Genomic DNA, 18,178 nt, shown 5'->3' with positions numbered 1-18,178 from the left:
CTGAGTATCTGAGCCCGGATTTGATCCAGGTCATCCCAACACTGGAGCCAGTGCTCTTACTCGCTGAGCCACCTGGCCACCCCTAAGCAATCGGGGTTAAGTAACTTGCTCAAGGTTACACGGCCAGGTGTTTCTGGGTGGGTGCTAAGTGTTTGAGCCCGGGATTCGATCTCCAGGTCTTCTCAACACTGGAGCTGGTGCTCTTACTCGCTGTGCTACCTGGCCGCCCCGACAAATTAATTTTTTCCTGAAAAATATGATTGTTACAGAATAGGAGTGGAATAGTAATCTTTTCTCTTTTTTTTAAACTTAAATCATTTACCTCTATATCTGAGAATGACCTTTATTTGGCTGTGTAAATGTAAACTGGTTGTGATAGTGGAATATTACCATTTATTGTTCATTTAGAACTTTTGCTTACTCAATAAAATACAGTCTAACTTTTCACAGCTCGACTCCAGTCTCGACAGTGTACCTTTCCATTTTTATTTTGTGGCTTTTATTCACCTTCCTGGATGGTGCAGTCCAGCAAATGGCAATATTTGTTATCTCCGTGCCTTTCTGTACAGCTGTTCCTCTCTCGATCCCCACTGTCGCTGTTCGTCTGCTCCTTTCCCTTTACTGCCCAGTTTGGTTTCTGTTTGTTTCCCTGATTCCCTTCTCTCCCCGAAGCAGAAGGCAGTTTCTCGCACCTCTTCAGACTCCTTCGATATCTGACCTCCATCACATACACTTATTTTCTTACTCTTTGGTATTTATATACCAGTATATCTATACGCCATATGTACAGGTCTTATCCCATGTTCAATTCGGTTTTTTAAGAAATGAGTGCTTACTAAGTACCATGGTGTGGGGATGTAAAGATGGAACCTTAAGAACCCTGGTTCTTAAGTCGCTTAAAGGAACTGTGACAAAGGAGAGGGAAGAAGTTACGAGAGAGTTCTTTTTTTAAAAAAATTATTAATTTTTAGTTTTCAGCATTCGTTTCCATAAGATTTTGAGTTACAATTTTCTCTCCTCATCATTCCCCTACCCCCACCCCAAAATAGCAAGCCTACTGAATACTCCTTCTCCCAGTCTGTTCTCTCTTATATCCTCCCTCATTACCCCCCTAAGTTTCTAGTAGGGCAAGATGGATTTCTGTACCCAATACCTGTATATCTTATTTCTCAGTTGCTTGTAAAAAACAATTTTTTTTAAACATTTGTTTTTAAAACTTTGAGTTCCAGATTTTTTCCTTCTAACCTCCTCACCCACCCCCACTGGGAATATAAGCAATTCAATATAGGTTGTACATGTGTAGTTACCCAAATCATTTCCATAGTTGTTATATTGTGAAAGACTAACTATATTTCCCTCCATCCTATCCCGCCCCCCACTTATTCTATTTTCTCCTTTGACCCTATCCCATTCCAAAAATGTTTGCTTCTAATTACCCTCTTCCCCAATCTGACCTCCCTTCTATCATCCCCCCTCTTATCCCCTACCCCCCCTGTTTTCCTGTAGGGTAAGATAACCAATGGAGTGTATATGTTATTCCCTCCTTAAGCCAAATTCAGTGAAAATCAGGTTGTCCCATTCCCTTTCACCTTCCTGCTCTTCCCCTCCATTGTAATAGTTTTCTCTTGCCTCTTTTATATGAGATAATTTACCCTAATCTATCTCTCCCTTTCTCCTTCTCCCAATTAATTCCTCTCTCACCTCTTAACTGTAATTTTTAGATATCCCTTCATATTCAACTCATCCTATGCCCTCTATGTATACATGAACATACATATGCCCACACTCAGATATACATATACACATACACCCTCCTATACATACTGTATATGTATGTTCACACACACACACACACACACACACACATATTCCCTTCAGCTATCCTCATACTGAGAAAAGTCTTATGAGTTACAATGATCATTTTTCCATGTAGGAATGTAAATAGTTCAGCTTTAATAAGTTCCTTATGGTTTCTTTTTCCTGTTTACCTTCTCATGCTTCTCTTGCTTCTTGTATTTGAAAGTCAGATTTTCTGTTCAGCTCTGGTTTTTTCATCAGGAATGCTTGAAAGTCCTCTATTTCAATAAATGACCATATTTTCCCCTGTAGCATTATACTCAGTTTTGCTGGGTAGGTGATTCTTGGTTTTATTCCTAGCTCCTTTGACCTCTGGAATATCATATTCCAAGCCCTTTTGATCCCTTAATGTAGAAGCTGCTAGGTCTTGTGTTATCCTGATTGAGTTTCTACAATACTCAAATTGTTTCTTCCTGGCTGCTTGTAATATTTTCTCCTTGACGTGGGAGATCCAGAATTTGGTTATAATATTCCTAGGAGTTTTCTGTTTTGGGAACTTTTTCAAGAGGTGATTGTTGAATTCTTTCAATTTCTATTTTGCCTTCTGGTTCTAGAATATCAGGGCAATTTTACTTGATAATTTCTTGCAAGATGGTGTCTAGGCTCTTTTTTTGATCATGGCTTTCAGGTAGTCCAATAATTTTTAAATTATCTCTCTTGGATCTGTTTTCCAGATCAGTGGTTTTTCCTGTGAGATAGTTCACATTGCCTTCTGTTTTTTCATCTCTTTGGATCTGTTTTATAGTATCTTGATTTTTCATATAGTCATTAGTTTCCAGTTGCTCCAGTCTAATTTTGAAGGAGTTATTCTCTTCAGTGAGTTTTTGAAATTCCTTTTCCAACTGGCAAATTCGCCTTTTTAAGGCATTCTTCTCCTCACTGGCTTTTTGGGCCTCTAGCCATTTGAATTAGTCTATTTTTTAAGGTGTTATTTTCTTCAGTGTATTTTTGGGTCTCCTTTAGCAGGCTGTTGATTTGCTTTTCTTGATTTTCTTGCATCATTCTCATTTCTTTTCCCAATCTTTCCTCCACTTCTCTCACTTGATTTTCAAAATTCTTCTTGAGCTCCTCCGTGGCCTGTAACCAGTTCATATTTTTCTTGGAGGCTTTTGATCTAGGGATTCTGACTTCGTTGTCTTCCTCCTACTCCATGCCTTGATTCTTTTTGTTCCCAAAAGAGGATTCTATGGTCTGTTTGTGCTTCCTCGGATTGCCAGCCAATTACTTGGCTTTTGAGCTCTTTGCCATGGTGGAACTATGTTCAAGAATGGAGAGAGCTGTGTCCCAAATTGCTGGGGTTTTTGCAGCTGCCAGAGCTATTAGCCCCCACAAGCTCCGGCTCACTGGCCACACACCCCAGGACCACCACCCAAGACCGCAATCCAGATCCAAGCAGGTCAGAGCAAGAGTGATTACCCTCTGAATGGTCACTTGGTCCCTCTACAATCTGCTGGCTAGGAACTCCTGAGGCAGCCTCCACCACAAGTGATTGGAGTGGGAGCCCATGCCAAGTTTGTGCTTCTACTCTTGGTATCTTGGCTCTGCCCCTTCGAGAGAGCTCTTAAGAAACTTCTCTCAGCTGGTAGGTTAGAAGCTACTAGACTATAGACACTTTGAAAGCAGAAATGAGGTAGTTTTTTTAGCTTTTGTGATCTCAACACCAAACTTAAGCATCTAATAAATTTGGTATGTTAGTTTCAGAATTGTCTTTCTTATTTGTGTCTGCTTACAAACTCCCTTCTCTCTTCTGTGTTTTTAACATGCTTCATCACTATCACTCATCCCCACACATTCCTTCCCCCATATCAAAACAAAACAAAGCAAAAACCACTCCTTTGTGTTCAAATGAGCCCCACATTACGTAACACATCCAGATGGTGGCCACATCTGACCATGTGTCTCTCAGGTGGGAGCTTGTCTCTCATTGTTCATCCCCCAGGCTTCCTAGTTTTTCCCCGAAATTGATTACCATCTCCCAGCTCTGTGCGGTTGCAGACAGTCCTCTTTGTCATCTCCCCATGAGGCCTTCCCTGATTTCTGCACCCCTCCATCTTCTCTCCTTCCTCACATTAACTTAGTATTGTACTTGGATTACAAACATGTTGTATCCCTTCAACAGTGAGTAAGCTCCTTTAAAGACAGGACTTTTAAATTTTTTTTCTTTCATGTCTCTGGTGCTTTACTTATAGTAGGTATTTAATAAATGTTTATTGAATTGAAATCAGGAAACCTGTTAAGTGGATGACACTCTCAGAACCTCAGTTTTCCTTTCTATAAAATGCAGATAATGTTTATATGATCATCAAAGTTAGAACAATGCTGTTACTATTATTTTAAAAGGTTTCATCCCTTGATGTTGAACCTTCAATTATCTGGAAACTGAAAAAGTAAAAACTCCGTTATTTGTGTGTACCTTCTGCCCAGTGTGGTTATGAGCTTCTTGAGTTCTGTTTGTGTCTACCAATGCAGATTGGCACCTTACTTCTGTAACTTAAGAGAGCTGCCTCAGGCATTGAGTAGTTTAATGACTGAAATTGTTGCTAGTTTTTTGTTTGTTTTTGGTTTGGATCTGTGATTTTCCACATGTATATGCCCTCTACTGATATATGTTGAGCACTGAGAGGTTTGATGACTTTCCCATGTCCAGATTAGCTATTACAAAGCTGGGTCTCACTGACTCCACCATTGATTAGCCTTTTATCCACTAGTGCATGCTGCCTCTGTCGTTGGAGTGCTTAGCAAAAGATTCATGTCTTTTAATCCTTGGATACCAGCTGGTCCCCCAATTAAAGTTCTTTATGTAAAGAAAAAAAGCGAAGCGCTTCTTGGTGAATCGGCCCTGAAAGATGTGCTCTCTTGTCCTTTGTTTGCATTTGGCAGTTGCTGGCTTGGGAGGTGAAGGGGAGACAGACAGGTGCTACAGGAACTGCAGAATCTTTGCAAACCCTTATGACAGAAAACTTGGCATGTGCTCACGGTGCTCTCTCTCTGGTCTCCTTCCACAGAGTGTTTCTCCAGCCCAGAGGGATGAGGTTGTCCGATGGCTGGCCAAGCTCAAGCATCAGTTCAACCTGTACCCAGAAACACTGGCCTTGGCGAGTAGTCTTTTGGACAGATTCTTAGCCACTGTCAAGGTAAGCGTGTTAAGATGAGCATTGTGTTTCCTGGAAGCAGAGAGTGGGTCTTTGACTTTGCTTCAGGTTGATCAAACATCATACTTTAAGAGGCAGACCAGTGTAGGACATCTGTACAGGAACCTTCTGAGCTGTTGGTCTGAGTTCTTGGAGATTCCTTATTGACCTGATGAAGTGTTCTCTTAAAGCAGTAGCCCAGCCTCCCTAAATGGAATGGTGTTCTACTTCTTCTGATTTCATATCAAATTGTGCTTGAGAGAAGTACTTGACAGACACTTTCATGTTTGCCGAGTAAGAAGTAATTCTCTGAAAGACCTACCTATTATATATTGGCTTATTTTGTCATTAGTTCAGCAGCTCAGTGGTGAAGGTGATAGAGGTCCAGGCCTGGAGTCAGGAAGACTCGTCCAGAGTTCAAATCTGGTCTCAGACACTAACTAACTGTGTGACCCTGGGCAAGTCAGTTAATTTTGTTAGCTTCAGTTTCCTCATGCACAAAAGCAGGTGGAGAAGGAAATGGCAAACTACTCCAGTATCTTTGCAAGAAAACTCCAAATGGGGCCACAGAGAGTCAGACACAGCTGAAGGGACTGAACACCAACAGATCATTTGTTGCTAATGAATATTTACTGAATGTGCACATTGTGTAAATCTTAGGAAAAATCTGAGGCTACCTCTAGCACTGTTGTGGGAGGGGGGCTGGGCTCCTCACTTCATACATGATCTTTACATATCGACATTTGTCCTCATAGACTGTAAGCTCTTTGTGAGTAAAGATTGTTTCCTTCTGTGTGCTTGTATTCCCCTCACACAAGGCTTGGCACATGTTTGCTGATGGACGAGGCAGCCCTTGAGGGGAGGGAAGATTCAGGTTCATATTCATGAAGCTTTGGACAAGTCACATAACTTTTCTGAGCCTAGTTTGGTGGCCTGTAAGATGAGCTAACAATGGAAGGTCATGATTCAGAATTGAAAGACTTTAGAATTCACATAGCCCAACCCTTGGATTTACAGAGGCCCAGAGAGGTGGGTGGTTGGTCTGAATATGTTTGTACAGTCATGTTATCAAGAGTACAAACAAGGGGTGGCTAGGTGGCACAGTGAATAGAGCACTGGCCCTGGAGTCAGGAGGACCTGAGTTCAAATCTGGCCTCAGACACTTAACACAAAAAATAGCCATGTGACCTTGGGCAAGTCACTTAAGCCCTATTGCCCTTCAAAAAGCAAAAAAAAAAAAAAAAGAGTACAAACAAAATGAAGGCATTTGGGATTTGTCATTTGTGTTCTGAGAAGGTATAAATCAGGAATCTGATTTCACAGATTTTATCTAGAGAACTCTTTGATTAGGGAATCATAAAGAAAGGGAGGAATGTGAGCAGCTTCTTGGGCATCATTTCTTTTCTTTTCTTTTTTTTTTTTGGTGTCATTTCTGTTCCAAATTCTTGAGGCATCTGTGGGCAGTGACAAGGTTCAGGCTGTGTGAAGAGTCCGAGTGCCTGGCTGGGGGATGGCTATGCCACCTTTCAGAAGGCGCCCCTCTCCCCCACCCCTTTCCCAGGCTGGGAGCTTTTCCTTCTAGAAACTCAGAATGCACCTAAAGAAAACACATTCGATTTGACTTGTTTTTTCTTCAGGCAACTGAAATTTTATCTTCATTTTATAATGACAGAAAACATCAATATGTCAACTTTAAGTGACATTCCAGCTTACTGTCCTTTATACACACACACACACACACACACACACACACACACACACACACACACACACACACACACACATATATATTTTTTTAAACATTTGATTTTAAAACTTTGAATTCCAGATTCATTCCCTTCTTCCCTTGTTACCCACCCTTACTGGGAAGATAAGCAATTTAGTATAGGTTGTACATGTGTAGCTAATGCAAAACATTACCGTGGTAGATATATTGTAAAAGACTGAATATATTTCCCTCCCTCCCATCCCACCTCCCACTTGTTCTATTCTGTACTTTGATCCCGTCCCTTTTCAAAAGTGGGTGTTTCCAACTTTCCTCCCTCCGGCCTGCCCTCCCTTCCATCATCCCCCCTCTCATCCCCTTCTCCCCTACTCTCCTGTAGGGTGAGATACCCTATTGAGTGTGTATGTCATTCCCTCCCCGAGCCAAATTCAGTGAGAATAAGGTTGACCCATTGCCTTTTGCCTTCCTATTCTTCCCCTCCATTATAACCATTTTCCCTTGCCTCTTCTATATGAGATAGTTTACCCCATTCTGTCTCTCCCCATCTCCTCATTATCTTCCTCTCTCACCTCTTAATTTCACCTTTTAAGTATCATCCCTTCCTATTAAATTGGTCCTGTGCCCTCTATCTATGTATACATGTAAATATATACACATATTCACGTATGTATTCATATGCCCATATACCCTCTGATATAGACATATATATATATATATATATTTCTATTCCCTTCAACTATTCTCATACTGAGAAAAGTTTCATAAGTTACAATTATTGTTTTTCCATGTAGGAATATAAATAGTTCAACTTTGATAAGTTCCTTATGATTTCTTTTCCCTCTTTACCTTCTCATGCTTCTCTTGCTTCTTGTATCTGAATGTCACATTTTGTATTCAACTCTGGTTTTTTCATCAAGAATGCTTGAAAGTCCTCTATTTCACTGAATGACCATATTTTCCCCTGAAACGTGATACTCAGTTTTGCTGGGTAAGATGATTCTTGGTTTTAATCCCAGCTCCTTTGCCCTCCAGAATGTCATTTTCCAAGCCCTGCGGTCCCTCAGTGTAGAAGCTGCCAGATCCTGTGTTATCCTGATTGTGTTTCCACAATATTCAAATTGTTTCTTCCTGCTGCTTGTAATATTTTCTTCTTGATCTGGGAATTTTGGAACCTGGCTATAACATTCCTAGGAGTTTTCTTTTTGGGATCTTTTTCAGGAGGTGATTGGTGGATTCTTTCAACCTCCATTTTGCCCTCTGCTTCTAAAACATCAAAAAAATCTAAAAACTAATTTTCCTTGAGAATTTCTTGGAGGATGATTTCTAGGTTCTTTCTTTGATAATGGCTTTCAGGTAGATCAATCATTTTAAAATTATCTCTCCTGGATCTATTTTCCAGGTCAGTGGTTTTTCCAGTGAGATATTTCACATTGCTTTCTATTCTTTCATTTGTTTGGATCTGTTTAACAGCATCTTGATTTCTCATAAAGTCACTAGCTTCCATTTGCTCCAATCTAATTGTGAAGGAATGATTCTCCTCAGTGAGCTTTTAAGATTCTTTTTCTATCTGGCAGATTCGGCTTTTTAAGGCATTCTTCTCCTCATTGCCTTTTTGAGCCTCTTTTGCCATTTGAGTTAGTCTATTTTTTAACGTGTTGTTTTCTTCAGTCAAGCTGTTGACTCTCATTTCGTAATTTTCTTGCATTGTTCTCATTTCTCTTCCCAATTTTTCCTCCACTTCTCTTATCTGCTTCTTAAGGTCCTCTATGGCCTGTAACCAGCTTGTATTTTCCTTTGAAGCTTTTGGTGCAGGAGTTCTGACTTCACTGTCTTCCTCCTGTTCCGTGCTTTGATCCTTTTTGTACCCAAAATAGGAGTCTAATGTTGGATTGTTTTGCTTGGTTTGCTCATTTTGCCACTCAATTACTTGACTTTTGGGCTTTTTGCCACAGTAGGACTCTGCCACCAGACAGGGGAGCTTTGTTCCAAATGCTGGGGTTTTCTTAGCTGCTGGAGGTATTAGATGGGTGCCCTCTCTGAGGTCTCCACATGCTCTGGCAAGCTGGTCATGCACCCCAGGATCTCCACCCTAGACTGCAATCCAGATCCAAGCAGGTTAAAACAAGAGCGATTACCCCTCAGCCTGGTTGCTTGGTCCCTCTATACTCTGCAGGCCAGGAGCTGAAGCTGCCACATGGCGACAGCAGCCTCAGTGATGTCTTGCCCTGGGGGCAAAAGGTGACGTACTGCCACCTACTGGGTCCCAAAGTCCAGACTGCACTGACCTCTCACTTTGTCCTTAGCATCTGTGTGTTGGTAATTCTGGAAACGGCCACAGCAGTTGGTGATCTGGAGTCCCTCCTACTGGTGGCTGGTCAGGCCTGCCCTGGGGCTAAAACCTCTGTGTGGGACTGGGCTCGGCTCCCAGAGCGCTGTACTGGCCACTTCCTGCCCACCTGCCGGGCTGTCCTCAGTGGGAGATTAGCTTCTTTGTTTCATTTTGTGGGTTCTGTAGCTCCAAAGTTTGTTCAGAGTCCCCTTTTACATGAATTGGAGGTGGTGGTAGCCGGAGACGCGCGGAGGACCTGTTTCTACTCCACCATCTTCCCGGCTCACTGTCTTTTGTGAAGACTCTGTTGCATTCTTTCTCTATGATGAAAGCTAACACCAGTTTGTCATTAAATATTTTCAAAATAAAATTAGGTAATTTCTAGGAGTTGTTAGTGAATTGTGTAACATATTGCTTTTTGATATGCTGAGCTCTTCAAATGGATCTGTGATCTCCTCAGTTCAGTCTTCATCCTTCCACAGCTGGTCATCCTCCGTCCTCTCATTGACTTGCTAAAGCAGGCCAAGACAGCACTGGAGGCCCTAGGCTGGCTGTCTCCTGCACTCACAAGGACACCACTGCCCTTTCTTTTGCTCAGGTCATCTGCTTCTCTTCCCACACGTTTCCCTGGTGAGATCCTCCATTCATTCAGCAAGCATGTGTTAAGCATCTCTCATGCACCAGGCTGGCCCACTCACTGGGGATCTAACTAAAAGGTGGAGCAGTCCCTGTTCTCACGTCGCTCACGTTCATAGAGGAGAGACCCCAGGGCCCGTGTGAGCAAGAGGAAATAAGTAGAGAGAGAAAATACAAAGGAACAGCAAGTTCTGGACCAGATAATTGGGGGGGGGGGGTGGAGACCAGAAGACAGGACCTGAAGTTTGGAATTGCATGAGGAGGAGGTAAAGAAGCCTGGGCACAGCTTGTGCAGTGTCCCACTGTTTGAGGAGCAGAGAGAAGGCTGAGGGAGGGCATGTGTGTGGGGTGGAGCACATCGTTGGGGGTGCTGGTGGTGGGGATGGACAAGGAAGCTGCAAAGAAGGCTTGGGACCAGACCAGAGCAAACGGAAGAGACATGGGGAGCGTGGCATGATCAGGTTTGCTTTTAAGAAAAATGATTTTTCAGTAGTGTGGACAGACTGACAGCTGAGCAATGAGAGGGAGGCCAGGTAATCCAGGAGAAAGGTGATGAGATCCTAAACTAAGGTGGGTGCCTGTGTGAGTAGAGAGAAGGGCCTGGCTCCAGAGATGGGGAAGCAGCAATGGGAAGATTTGGTGCAGGACCGGCTGTGTGGGGAGTAAGGGGAAGGGGCAGAGAGTCTGCTTGGAACCAGACAATTTCATTTTTGTCCCTTCTCTCAGCCTAAAATCCCGTTTTCTGAGTTTTGCTTTTGTTTCTCTTTTCTAGTGAACACTTATTCTATTTTGTTTAGCTCCAAGCAGTTTGCTCCCTACTCACATTTCTGCCTTCCTCCTCCCTGTTCCATTTCATTCTCTTGTTTATTTTGTCATGGTGGTTTTTTTTTTAACTATTGCCTTCTCTTTTGCTTTCATGGTGAAAATTGATAAAGATCCTCACTAGTCTATTCCCCTTTTTTGAATGATCATCATCTATGGCATGTAAAAAAACTTAAAAAAAAATAGCAAGTTCCCCTTTCTTCTTCCTTTCCCCACTCATTAAATATTGTCAATGAAAGAATATTTTTACACTCCTAGAACTTTTTTTTTAAATTTAAATTTTATTTTCCCTGGTAGTTATTTTCTTCTTCCATCTCATTTGATCAGCCTGTTCTAAAACCATGATCTCTTTGCCCATATTGGATACTCATTAAGCTTTTTGGCTAACCAGCTTCAGTTATTTTCTTTGTTTTTTTCTTTTTTCTTTTTCGTTTTTAGTTATTTTCCATGTAATGGAATATTGACTTGTTCTTTCCATGGATCATAATGGAGTGGTTAGATGTTAATTCATCAGTCTAGAATGCATCTGGTTAGGCGTCCGTGGATGACGTAAAGATTTGGGTTGAGTTACGTAGAGTGTGGATTAATTGTCTTCATACCCAGCATCTGATTTTGTAGCCATAAATTCTAACTCCCTTCTTTTCTGCCCATGCCCTAGGCCCGTCCAAAATACTTAAATTGTATTGCAATCAGCTGTTTCTTCCTGGCTGCCAAGACCATTGAGGAGGATGAGGTAAATTTTTCATTTGAAGCTTCCCTTTCCTTTATAAAACGAAATTCTTTAATTTGCCTTCCATGTACTTGCTTGACAAGACAGGCCTGAACGTGAACTTTGTCTTTGCCTCCTTCTCTTGTTTTGTTGACTAGAGAATTCCTGTGCTGAAGGTGTTGGCCAGAGATAGTTTCTGTGGCTGTTCTTCATCGGAGATCCTAAGGATGGAGAGAATCATTCTGGATAAGCTGAATTGGGACCTCCATACAGCCACCCCTTTGGATTTCCTTCATATTGTAAATATGCTTTGTTATTTGAATCTGGAGTGTTTTATCTCTTGTGAATATTTTGCCCCTTTTCCTTTTAAAAAAATTAAAAGAAAAGTAAAGTAATGGCTGTCCAAAGTATGATTCAAATCAGGGCTTCTTAAACTTTTTCCACTCTTGACCCCTTTTTGAGTTTGGGCTCTGTTCATTGGCGCTTTGTATTCAGAACCAAGGCTGCAGTGAAGTTGCTTGATGCAACACAGGCGCGCACTGCCAGAAACACCTTGAATTCATTGTGAGTTTGATTTTGAATTAATTTTTGGTTGTTGCACATTCAGAAACCTTCGACTGTTGCCAAATGTTTCGAGCCCCAACGTGGGGGCCATAGGGCGGAGACCCGCATTTTAAGGAGCACTGAATTGTAGATGACCAGGTAATGGTAGCTAGAGAGATTGTAGACTTGGTACTGCTTCCCCTCAGCGAGCCACATTTGCTTTTGCAGAAAGTGGACTTGGAGCTTATCGTTTTTTTTTGTTTTTCAGTTCCATGCAATTGCAGTGTCAACCAGGCCCCAGCTGCTGTTTGGCTTGCCCAAACTGAGCCCGTCTCAGCACCTGGCGCTCCTCACGAAGCAGCTCCTCCAGTGTCTGGCGTGCAGCCAGCTTCTGCCATTCAAGGGGTCCATGTTAGCTCTCGCCATGGTCAGTTTAGAGATGGAGAAGCTCATTCCTGATTGGCTTGCTCTTACAATTGAGCTGCTCCAGAAGGCACAGGTAGGTACAAGCTTAGTAACTGTTTTCTGAAATTATTTTAAAGTCAAAGGAAATAATTGGTTTTCATTTCAGTTCCATTTGGTACTAGAATGTCTATAGATAGTAAATAATCAGATAATTTATTTCTGATGCATTCTCATACGCTATTAATTTGCCAGGAGAAATTGAGTGCAGATCAGTCCAGTAAACTGGGCAGGTCTTTCCCTTCCCCATTGCACATACCTCCCAAAATAATTTTTCTAAGAATTTTGAGCAGTTCATATAATTCTTGTTGATACATGTTCTTTTGGCTTGTTAGAGAGAAAAATGCCTGCTACTGTAGTTAGTTTCAAGGGGGTGGTTATGTACTCCATGGATTGAGTAAGTGTTGTTTAATAGCATACAAGTGGCAAGAAAATACTTGTCAGGGAAGTAAAGAATTTATCTTTGTTTTAAATGAAAAAGTTAACTGTTTGACGTTTTCAGCATGTTGAAACTGACCACCTTTATTATAACAGCTCCCATAGTTACATATAGTAAGGCACCCTTTACATACCTGGGATCGGAATTTCAGGCCAATACTTAATGTTTTTGAAAAATCTTCATTTTTAAACTAGTTTTTCTTTCAGCTAAAAAATTGTTAAATGGTTGTTGTCACGTATAAGCTAAGAATTCTGACTGCAGTGCAAGGGACAGGTGAGCTAGTGATCCTTGGACCAAGTGACAGCACAGAGATCTTCCAGCCCTTGGGTGGCTTCTCTGCTTCCCCTCTCAGCCCCCCAGCTCAGGGTTCTTAGGTTCTTAACTCCTTTATTTCACATTGAAATAGAAATGATTACAACTTAGAAGTTTTTCCCCAGTAGATTTTAGTTGTCTTTTATTGGTAATCTAAATTTCTGTGAGTGGAATAGGATTCAGAAGGGTCATGGTAGCCTGGAATCAGCTATCCTCAGCAGTACTGGGATATCAGTGTCAGAGAAAAAAGAGAATGGAAGAATAAAATATTAAAAATGTTATGGGCATTTGAGTAGGTGTGATGCAATAGAAGGATTAATGTGCTTGTGGTATCTGGGCCCATTCATAAAGTTCACCAGCACTTCACCAGTTTTTTTTTGAGCTGTTGTGCTAATTGCACTAAGATACTGTTTTCCAGGGGCCATGCGGTAGAGTGGATAGAGTGTTGACTTCAGAGCCAGTTGACCTTGGGTTCAGGTCTTGCCTCTGACTCCTCATGGCTGAGTGACCTTAGGAAAGTCATGTAACTTCTCAGTGCTCTGTGTGACTTTTTAAAACTATAAATTGCAGAGAAGGTGCCAATTTAATTTTGAAGGGAATTTTCTCATCTGGGAATATTCCATATCAGTGACAGCTACAGGTCTGGTTTCTAGTACTTTCTTGCATTTTCCTGTGCTGAAAGAAGTGAAATAGCATTTCTTAATATGTGATAGGCAGGTGTGTTGGGCACTAGACTACAGACTAAAGGGATACAGTGCTGGCCTTAGGGAATGTAGAGAAAAGCAGTGACAGGGCCTGGGAGCTTTGGTCTGGGGCCGATGGTGATGGCAGCTGACTGCACTGCTCCCAGAGTAGAAGGCAGAGAGCAGGGAGTGCGGGCCATGCACGTATGAGATCAGGAGGCCCACATAGACCCTGGTGTCCTGTGGCTTATGGAAGGTGAAGCATGGCTTCTTATGGTAGGATAGTGGGATGCTATACAAGGCAAAGAACATTCATTAGCCAGAGATGCTTTTGCTTGAAGGGTTCTTTCCTGTGACATGCTGTAGTGCCATCCCACCAAGAATTTGCATGCTTGGTGTAAAGCGCTCTGCTGGGTATTGGAGGATCACAGAGGTCATACTTCAAAGAGTACAGTCCTGTCTGGGAGATCTGAGGTGTCTTAGACAAAGCACTACAGAGGCAGGCTGTAAGAGTGATAAGTACAAAAACTGAGAGGAGCAGAGCTCATTGATGGGGGGACAGCAGAGAAGGTTCGTTTGAATTGGGCCTTGAAAAATGTTTATTCTGGATCCAGCAAACACCAAATGAAATGAGCATTTTTATATCTAAAACAGAACCAAAAAAGGGCATTGTACATGTAATGGCTAAGTGTATAATTAATTTAATATGTAACTTTCAGAGATGTTCTGCATATTTGTGTTTCCTGTTGACCTTTCTCTTAAATGTATTTAAAACAATGCTTCATACCCTCTTTTGTTTGGGGGGGGGAAGGGCAGCCCTATCACTGGCCTTCTGCTCACCTCACCCTCCCTTTGGGAAGAAAAACAATTGTAAGAGTGAAGCATATCCAGGCAAAACAAATGCCCACATGAGCTGTGTCCATGATCCGGGATCCCGTTTGATGCCCTGATTCTAGAGGTGGGCAGCGTGCTGCTTCTGACCTTGGGTCTCTGGTTGGGCACTGCACTGAACATAATCTTTAAGTCTTCCAGAGTTCTTTACGGTGTTGCTGTCGGTTCAGTTATTCTTAGGATTCTGTTGACTTCATTAGGTGTCAGTTTGTACAAGTCTTGGAAGGATTCTCTGACAGTCTCTCTTATCATTGCTTATGAAGGATGGGTTTAACAAATGGAAATGGAGAAGGGCAGTCTTACCAAAAAGTTGGAAAGACAGGAGCAGAGACTTTGACCTGGGAAAGTTTAGAGCCTCTCTACATGTAGGCTTCTTTTAATCAAAGACTTGTATATTAGTATATTAATACTTAATGCTAGGCTGAGGAATTTGAGCTTTATTTTGGGAGACAGTGAAGGCTTTTAAGCAGCAAAACAGTGTAATCAAAGTGGTATGAAGGGATATTAATCTCATACCACATAGGATCAATTTGGAATGATGGGGTGGGAGACTGGCTGTAGGGAGGCCAGTAAAGATGCTTGTGCAGTAGCTTGGGGAGGAAGAGCCAAAGCCAAGGTGATGGCAGTGGGAATGAGTGGTCTCTTACGTCTCTGAGTCTGTGATCCTCTCAAGGTCTAGGTGGTCTGCTTTAAGGAATCATGAGGACTTAACTAGTGTCCTGAGGAATGCAGCGAGAGTGACCCAAAGGAGAGGTAGAAAGTCTGAGGGACTGTAAGCTGCTGTGTTTTGTTCCTTATGTTTATATTCCCAGGGTGGAACACAGGAATATGTGCTCACTTAAATCCTAAGTAGGAAGGAACTTGGAGGAAGACTCATGTGGAGCAGGGATTTGAAGAGTTCGTTTTCGGCATGTTGAGTTTGAACTTCTGGTGGACATTGAAGTGGACAGAAGTGAGGCTCAGAGCCTGATTTGGCAGCCATCCAGAGAGCAGGGATGGATATGTGAAGATGTCAGGTTGGGGTGGGTGGGTGAGGAAGAGGAGCCGGCCAAGGCTGTGACCAGAAGTGCAGCCCCCTCCTTTGCTGCTCCTCTTCCTCCTCACAGAATTTTAGATGTGAGACAGACCTTAGTAGGAGTCTAGTACATCCTGTTTCTGAAAGGGAACCCGCCACAGCACATCAGACGAGTGCTCCTCTAGTCTCTGCTGAAAGGCTGCCAGTGCAGGCGGAGCCCACTACTTCCCTGCTTCCCTTTCGCTTTGGGGGAGGAAGTTTTCCCTGGTCTCCACTTCTGCCCATTGCTGCTGATTGTCCTCATGGGCCAGAGTAGTCTAATGCGACATCCACGTGACAGCCTTTCATTTATTCAAAAGCATCTGTCCTGTTCCTCCTGAGTCTTCTCCAGTTGACAGATTACTTGATCACAGTAGCTTATAAATAATGTTGGGTTCTGGGTGCCACAGTTTACAAAGGCTATTGAGAAGCCATCTCATGTGTAGAGGGGGTTGGCCAGCATGGCAAAAGGCCTTGGTTATAAGTCATATATATGCCCAGGGAACTGGAGAATTTAGCCTTGGAGAAGAGAAGAAATGGGGGGAGGTGAGGGGGGAGGGGGGCCTGTAATAATTATCTTCAGGTGATCTCTCTTAGAAGACTTTAGGTTTGTTCTCTTTTTGTGAAGATGGAAGAACCAGGATCAATGGATAGAAGTTTAAAGGGATGAATTCATACTTAATGTTTGGGAAAATGTCCTTACATTTCAAGCTGTCTAGAAGTGGAATGGCCTCTCTGAGAGCCCCAATGAGTTTCCCAATCACAGGAGGTCTTCATACAGAGCCTGTGTGTTATTGTCAGAATTTCTTTGGGGGTAATAGGTTAGGTCACTTTAAACTCTAAATTCTATGTTGGCCATAAGGTTGCCTGGCCCCAAAGTCTGGTACTCTTTGTTCTGTACCTTGCTACCTTTTCTTATGTTTAAAAAATCCAAACAAACAGAAACCCTCTGATGCTCTAAAATGATTAACCATCCAAAGCTGTGGTTGCTAACATTACTCTTATGCTCCCATTTTCTGGTTTAGATGGACAGTGCCCAGCTGATCCACTGTCGGGAGCTTGTGGCACATCAGCTTTCTCTTCTCCAGTCTTCCCTGCCTCTCAACTCTGTATATGTCTACCATCCTCTCAAGCACAACCTGGCCCCCTGTGACAGAGGAGTGTTTAGATTGCACCCCTCCTCTGCCCCAGGCCCAGACTTCTCCAAGGACAACAGCAAACCCGAAGTGCCAGTCAGAGGTACAGCTGTCTTCTACCAACATCTGCTAGCCAGCACTGGATGCAAGCATGCCTCTGCTAAGCGCAAGGTGGAAGAAATGGAAGTGGACGATTTCTACGATGGCATCAAGCGCCTCTACAATGAAGACAGCGCTTCAGACAACGTGGCTTCTGTGTGCAGCACTGATTTATCAAGGCAGGAGGGCAGTGCTTCCCCTTGTCCACCTTTGCAACCTGTTTCTGTCATATAGTAACAGTAAGTATTACCTCTGAGTAAACTGAGGAAAGCCACTCTGGGAATGGAAACATGCAAAACCAAGCAAAGATGTATGAGGGGCATACCTTGTCAGGCTGAACTGAAGCGAGCCAGAAAAAACCTTGTTTTCCTATGCGGCTAATTTAAGCACTTAAAACACTTAAAAAGTATAAAAAAGTATAAAAGATCCCAAAAAATCAAACAAAAAAAAGTAGCAAAAAGTTTCTTTCTAGTTCCAGTTTTCTGCTAAAATTTAATGTAACCTGTCATCCATGTCAAAGTTCATATTTAGTATTAAGAAATTTCGAAATTGATTAGCCAGATGGAGCCTAACAACATGATTTCCATTTCTTGCTTCAGCCTGCTCTTTCCTTTAACTTAGCATTGTGCATGTTGTTTTGTCCTTTGACCTCCAGTAAAGAGATCATACCAGGAAATTTGTTTCCTTTAGCACTTTGGTGTTCAAAGTTTGTTGCAAGTGATGGATGACTGGATTCAGTTTTTAACTAATCTGAAAGAAGTGCTTCCAGACTTGCACATGCTTGAGCGAAAAGTGCTAGACAAGGTCCACAGAAGGGACCAGCCACGCTGATTAGGATTTCAATATGGACGTAAAAAATGTTGGATCCTTTGGATCTCTTGACATTGGAAACGAAATTATTGTGTAAAATTTTTTTTTAAAATCTTAAAGTGAAACCTAAGTAAAATGTGATTAGGACAGTTTTAATTTATTCTAAAATCACTTTTAGAATTTGTAAAAAAAAGTCTGTGATGAAGTTATTCATATTTTGGGGGTGCATCAGATAAACTGCTGTTTTGTAACCAATCATACTTTTCACTTGATTATAATCAGTAAAAGATACTGCTTGTCTAGATGTTGGAGCAGTTGTTCGATTTTGAATCTTGAATGTGTTTATTATAAACTTCAGTACCTAAAAGTTTTATGTTGTTTGAACTAAGAAAATCCTGATAGCATTTTCCCTTCCTATGTATTCTCCCTTAATGACCCCTCCTGGATCTTGAGCTCTCTCCACAGTCTGAAGAAGGTATTGCACTCAGAACCATTGTACTGATGAAAGCCTTCTGGTAGCAATAAAAAGTTGTCCTTGC

General features: G+C 42.1%; 1 protein-coding gene across 2 annotated transcripts in view; it reads left to right on the top strand.

Annotated features, from left to right (window-relative positions):
* Positions 1-18,178, top strand: part of CCNI (cyclin I) — a 52,865-nt gene extending 34,687 nt beyond the window's left edge. The window contains exons 3-7 of one of the 2 annotated variants that reach the window (XM_069092719.1): positions 4,863-4,991; positions 11,160-11,234; positions 11,369-11,509; positions 12,022-12,252; positions 16,620-18,178. In XM_069092719.1, coding sequence (XP_068948820.1) covers positions 4,863-4,991; positions 11,160-11,234; positions 11,369-11,509; positions 12,022-12,252; positions 16,620-17,063 — 1,020 coding nt within the window. In that variant the 3' untranslated portion in view covers positions 17,064-18,178. The remainder of the gene's footprint in view (positions 1-4,862; positions 4,992-11,159; positions 11,235-11,368; positions 11,510-12,021; positions 12,253-16,619) is intronic. The other variant, XM_069092726.1, reaches the window with a different exon arrangement.

The sequence above is a fragment of the Petaurus breviceps genome, unplaced genomic scaffold (genome assembly GCF_028583685.1).
Source record: "Petaurus breviceps papuanus isolate PSGF00001 unplaced genomic scaffold, PetGlider_PUasm1.0 126, whole genome shotgun sequence".
Taxonomy (NCBI): domain Eukaryota; kingdom Metazoa; phylum Chordata; class Mammalia; order Diprotodontia; family Petauridae; genus Petaurus; species Petaurus breviceps.
Note: the sequence above shows the minus strand (reverse complement) of the source record. Positions and strands in the feature narration are given on the sequence as shown.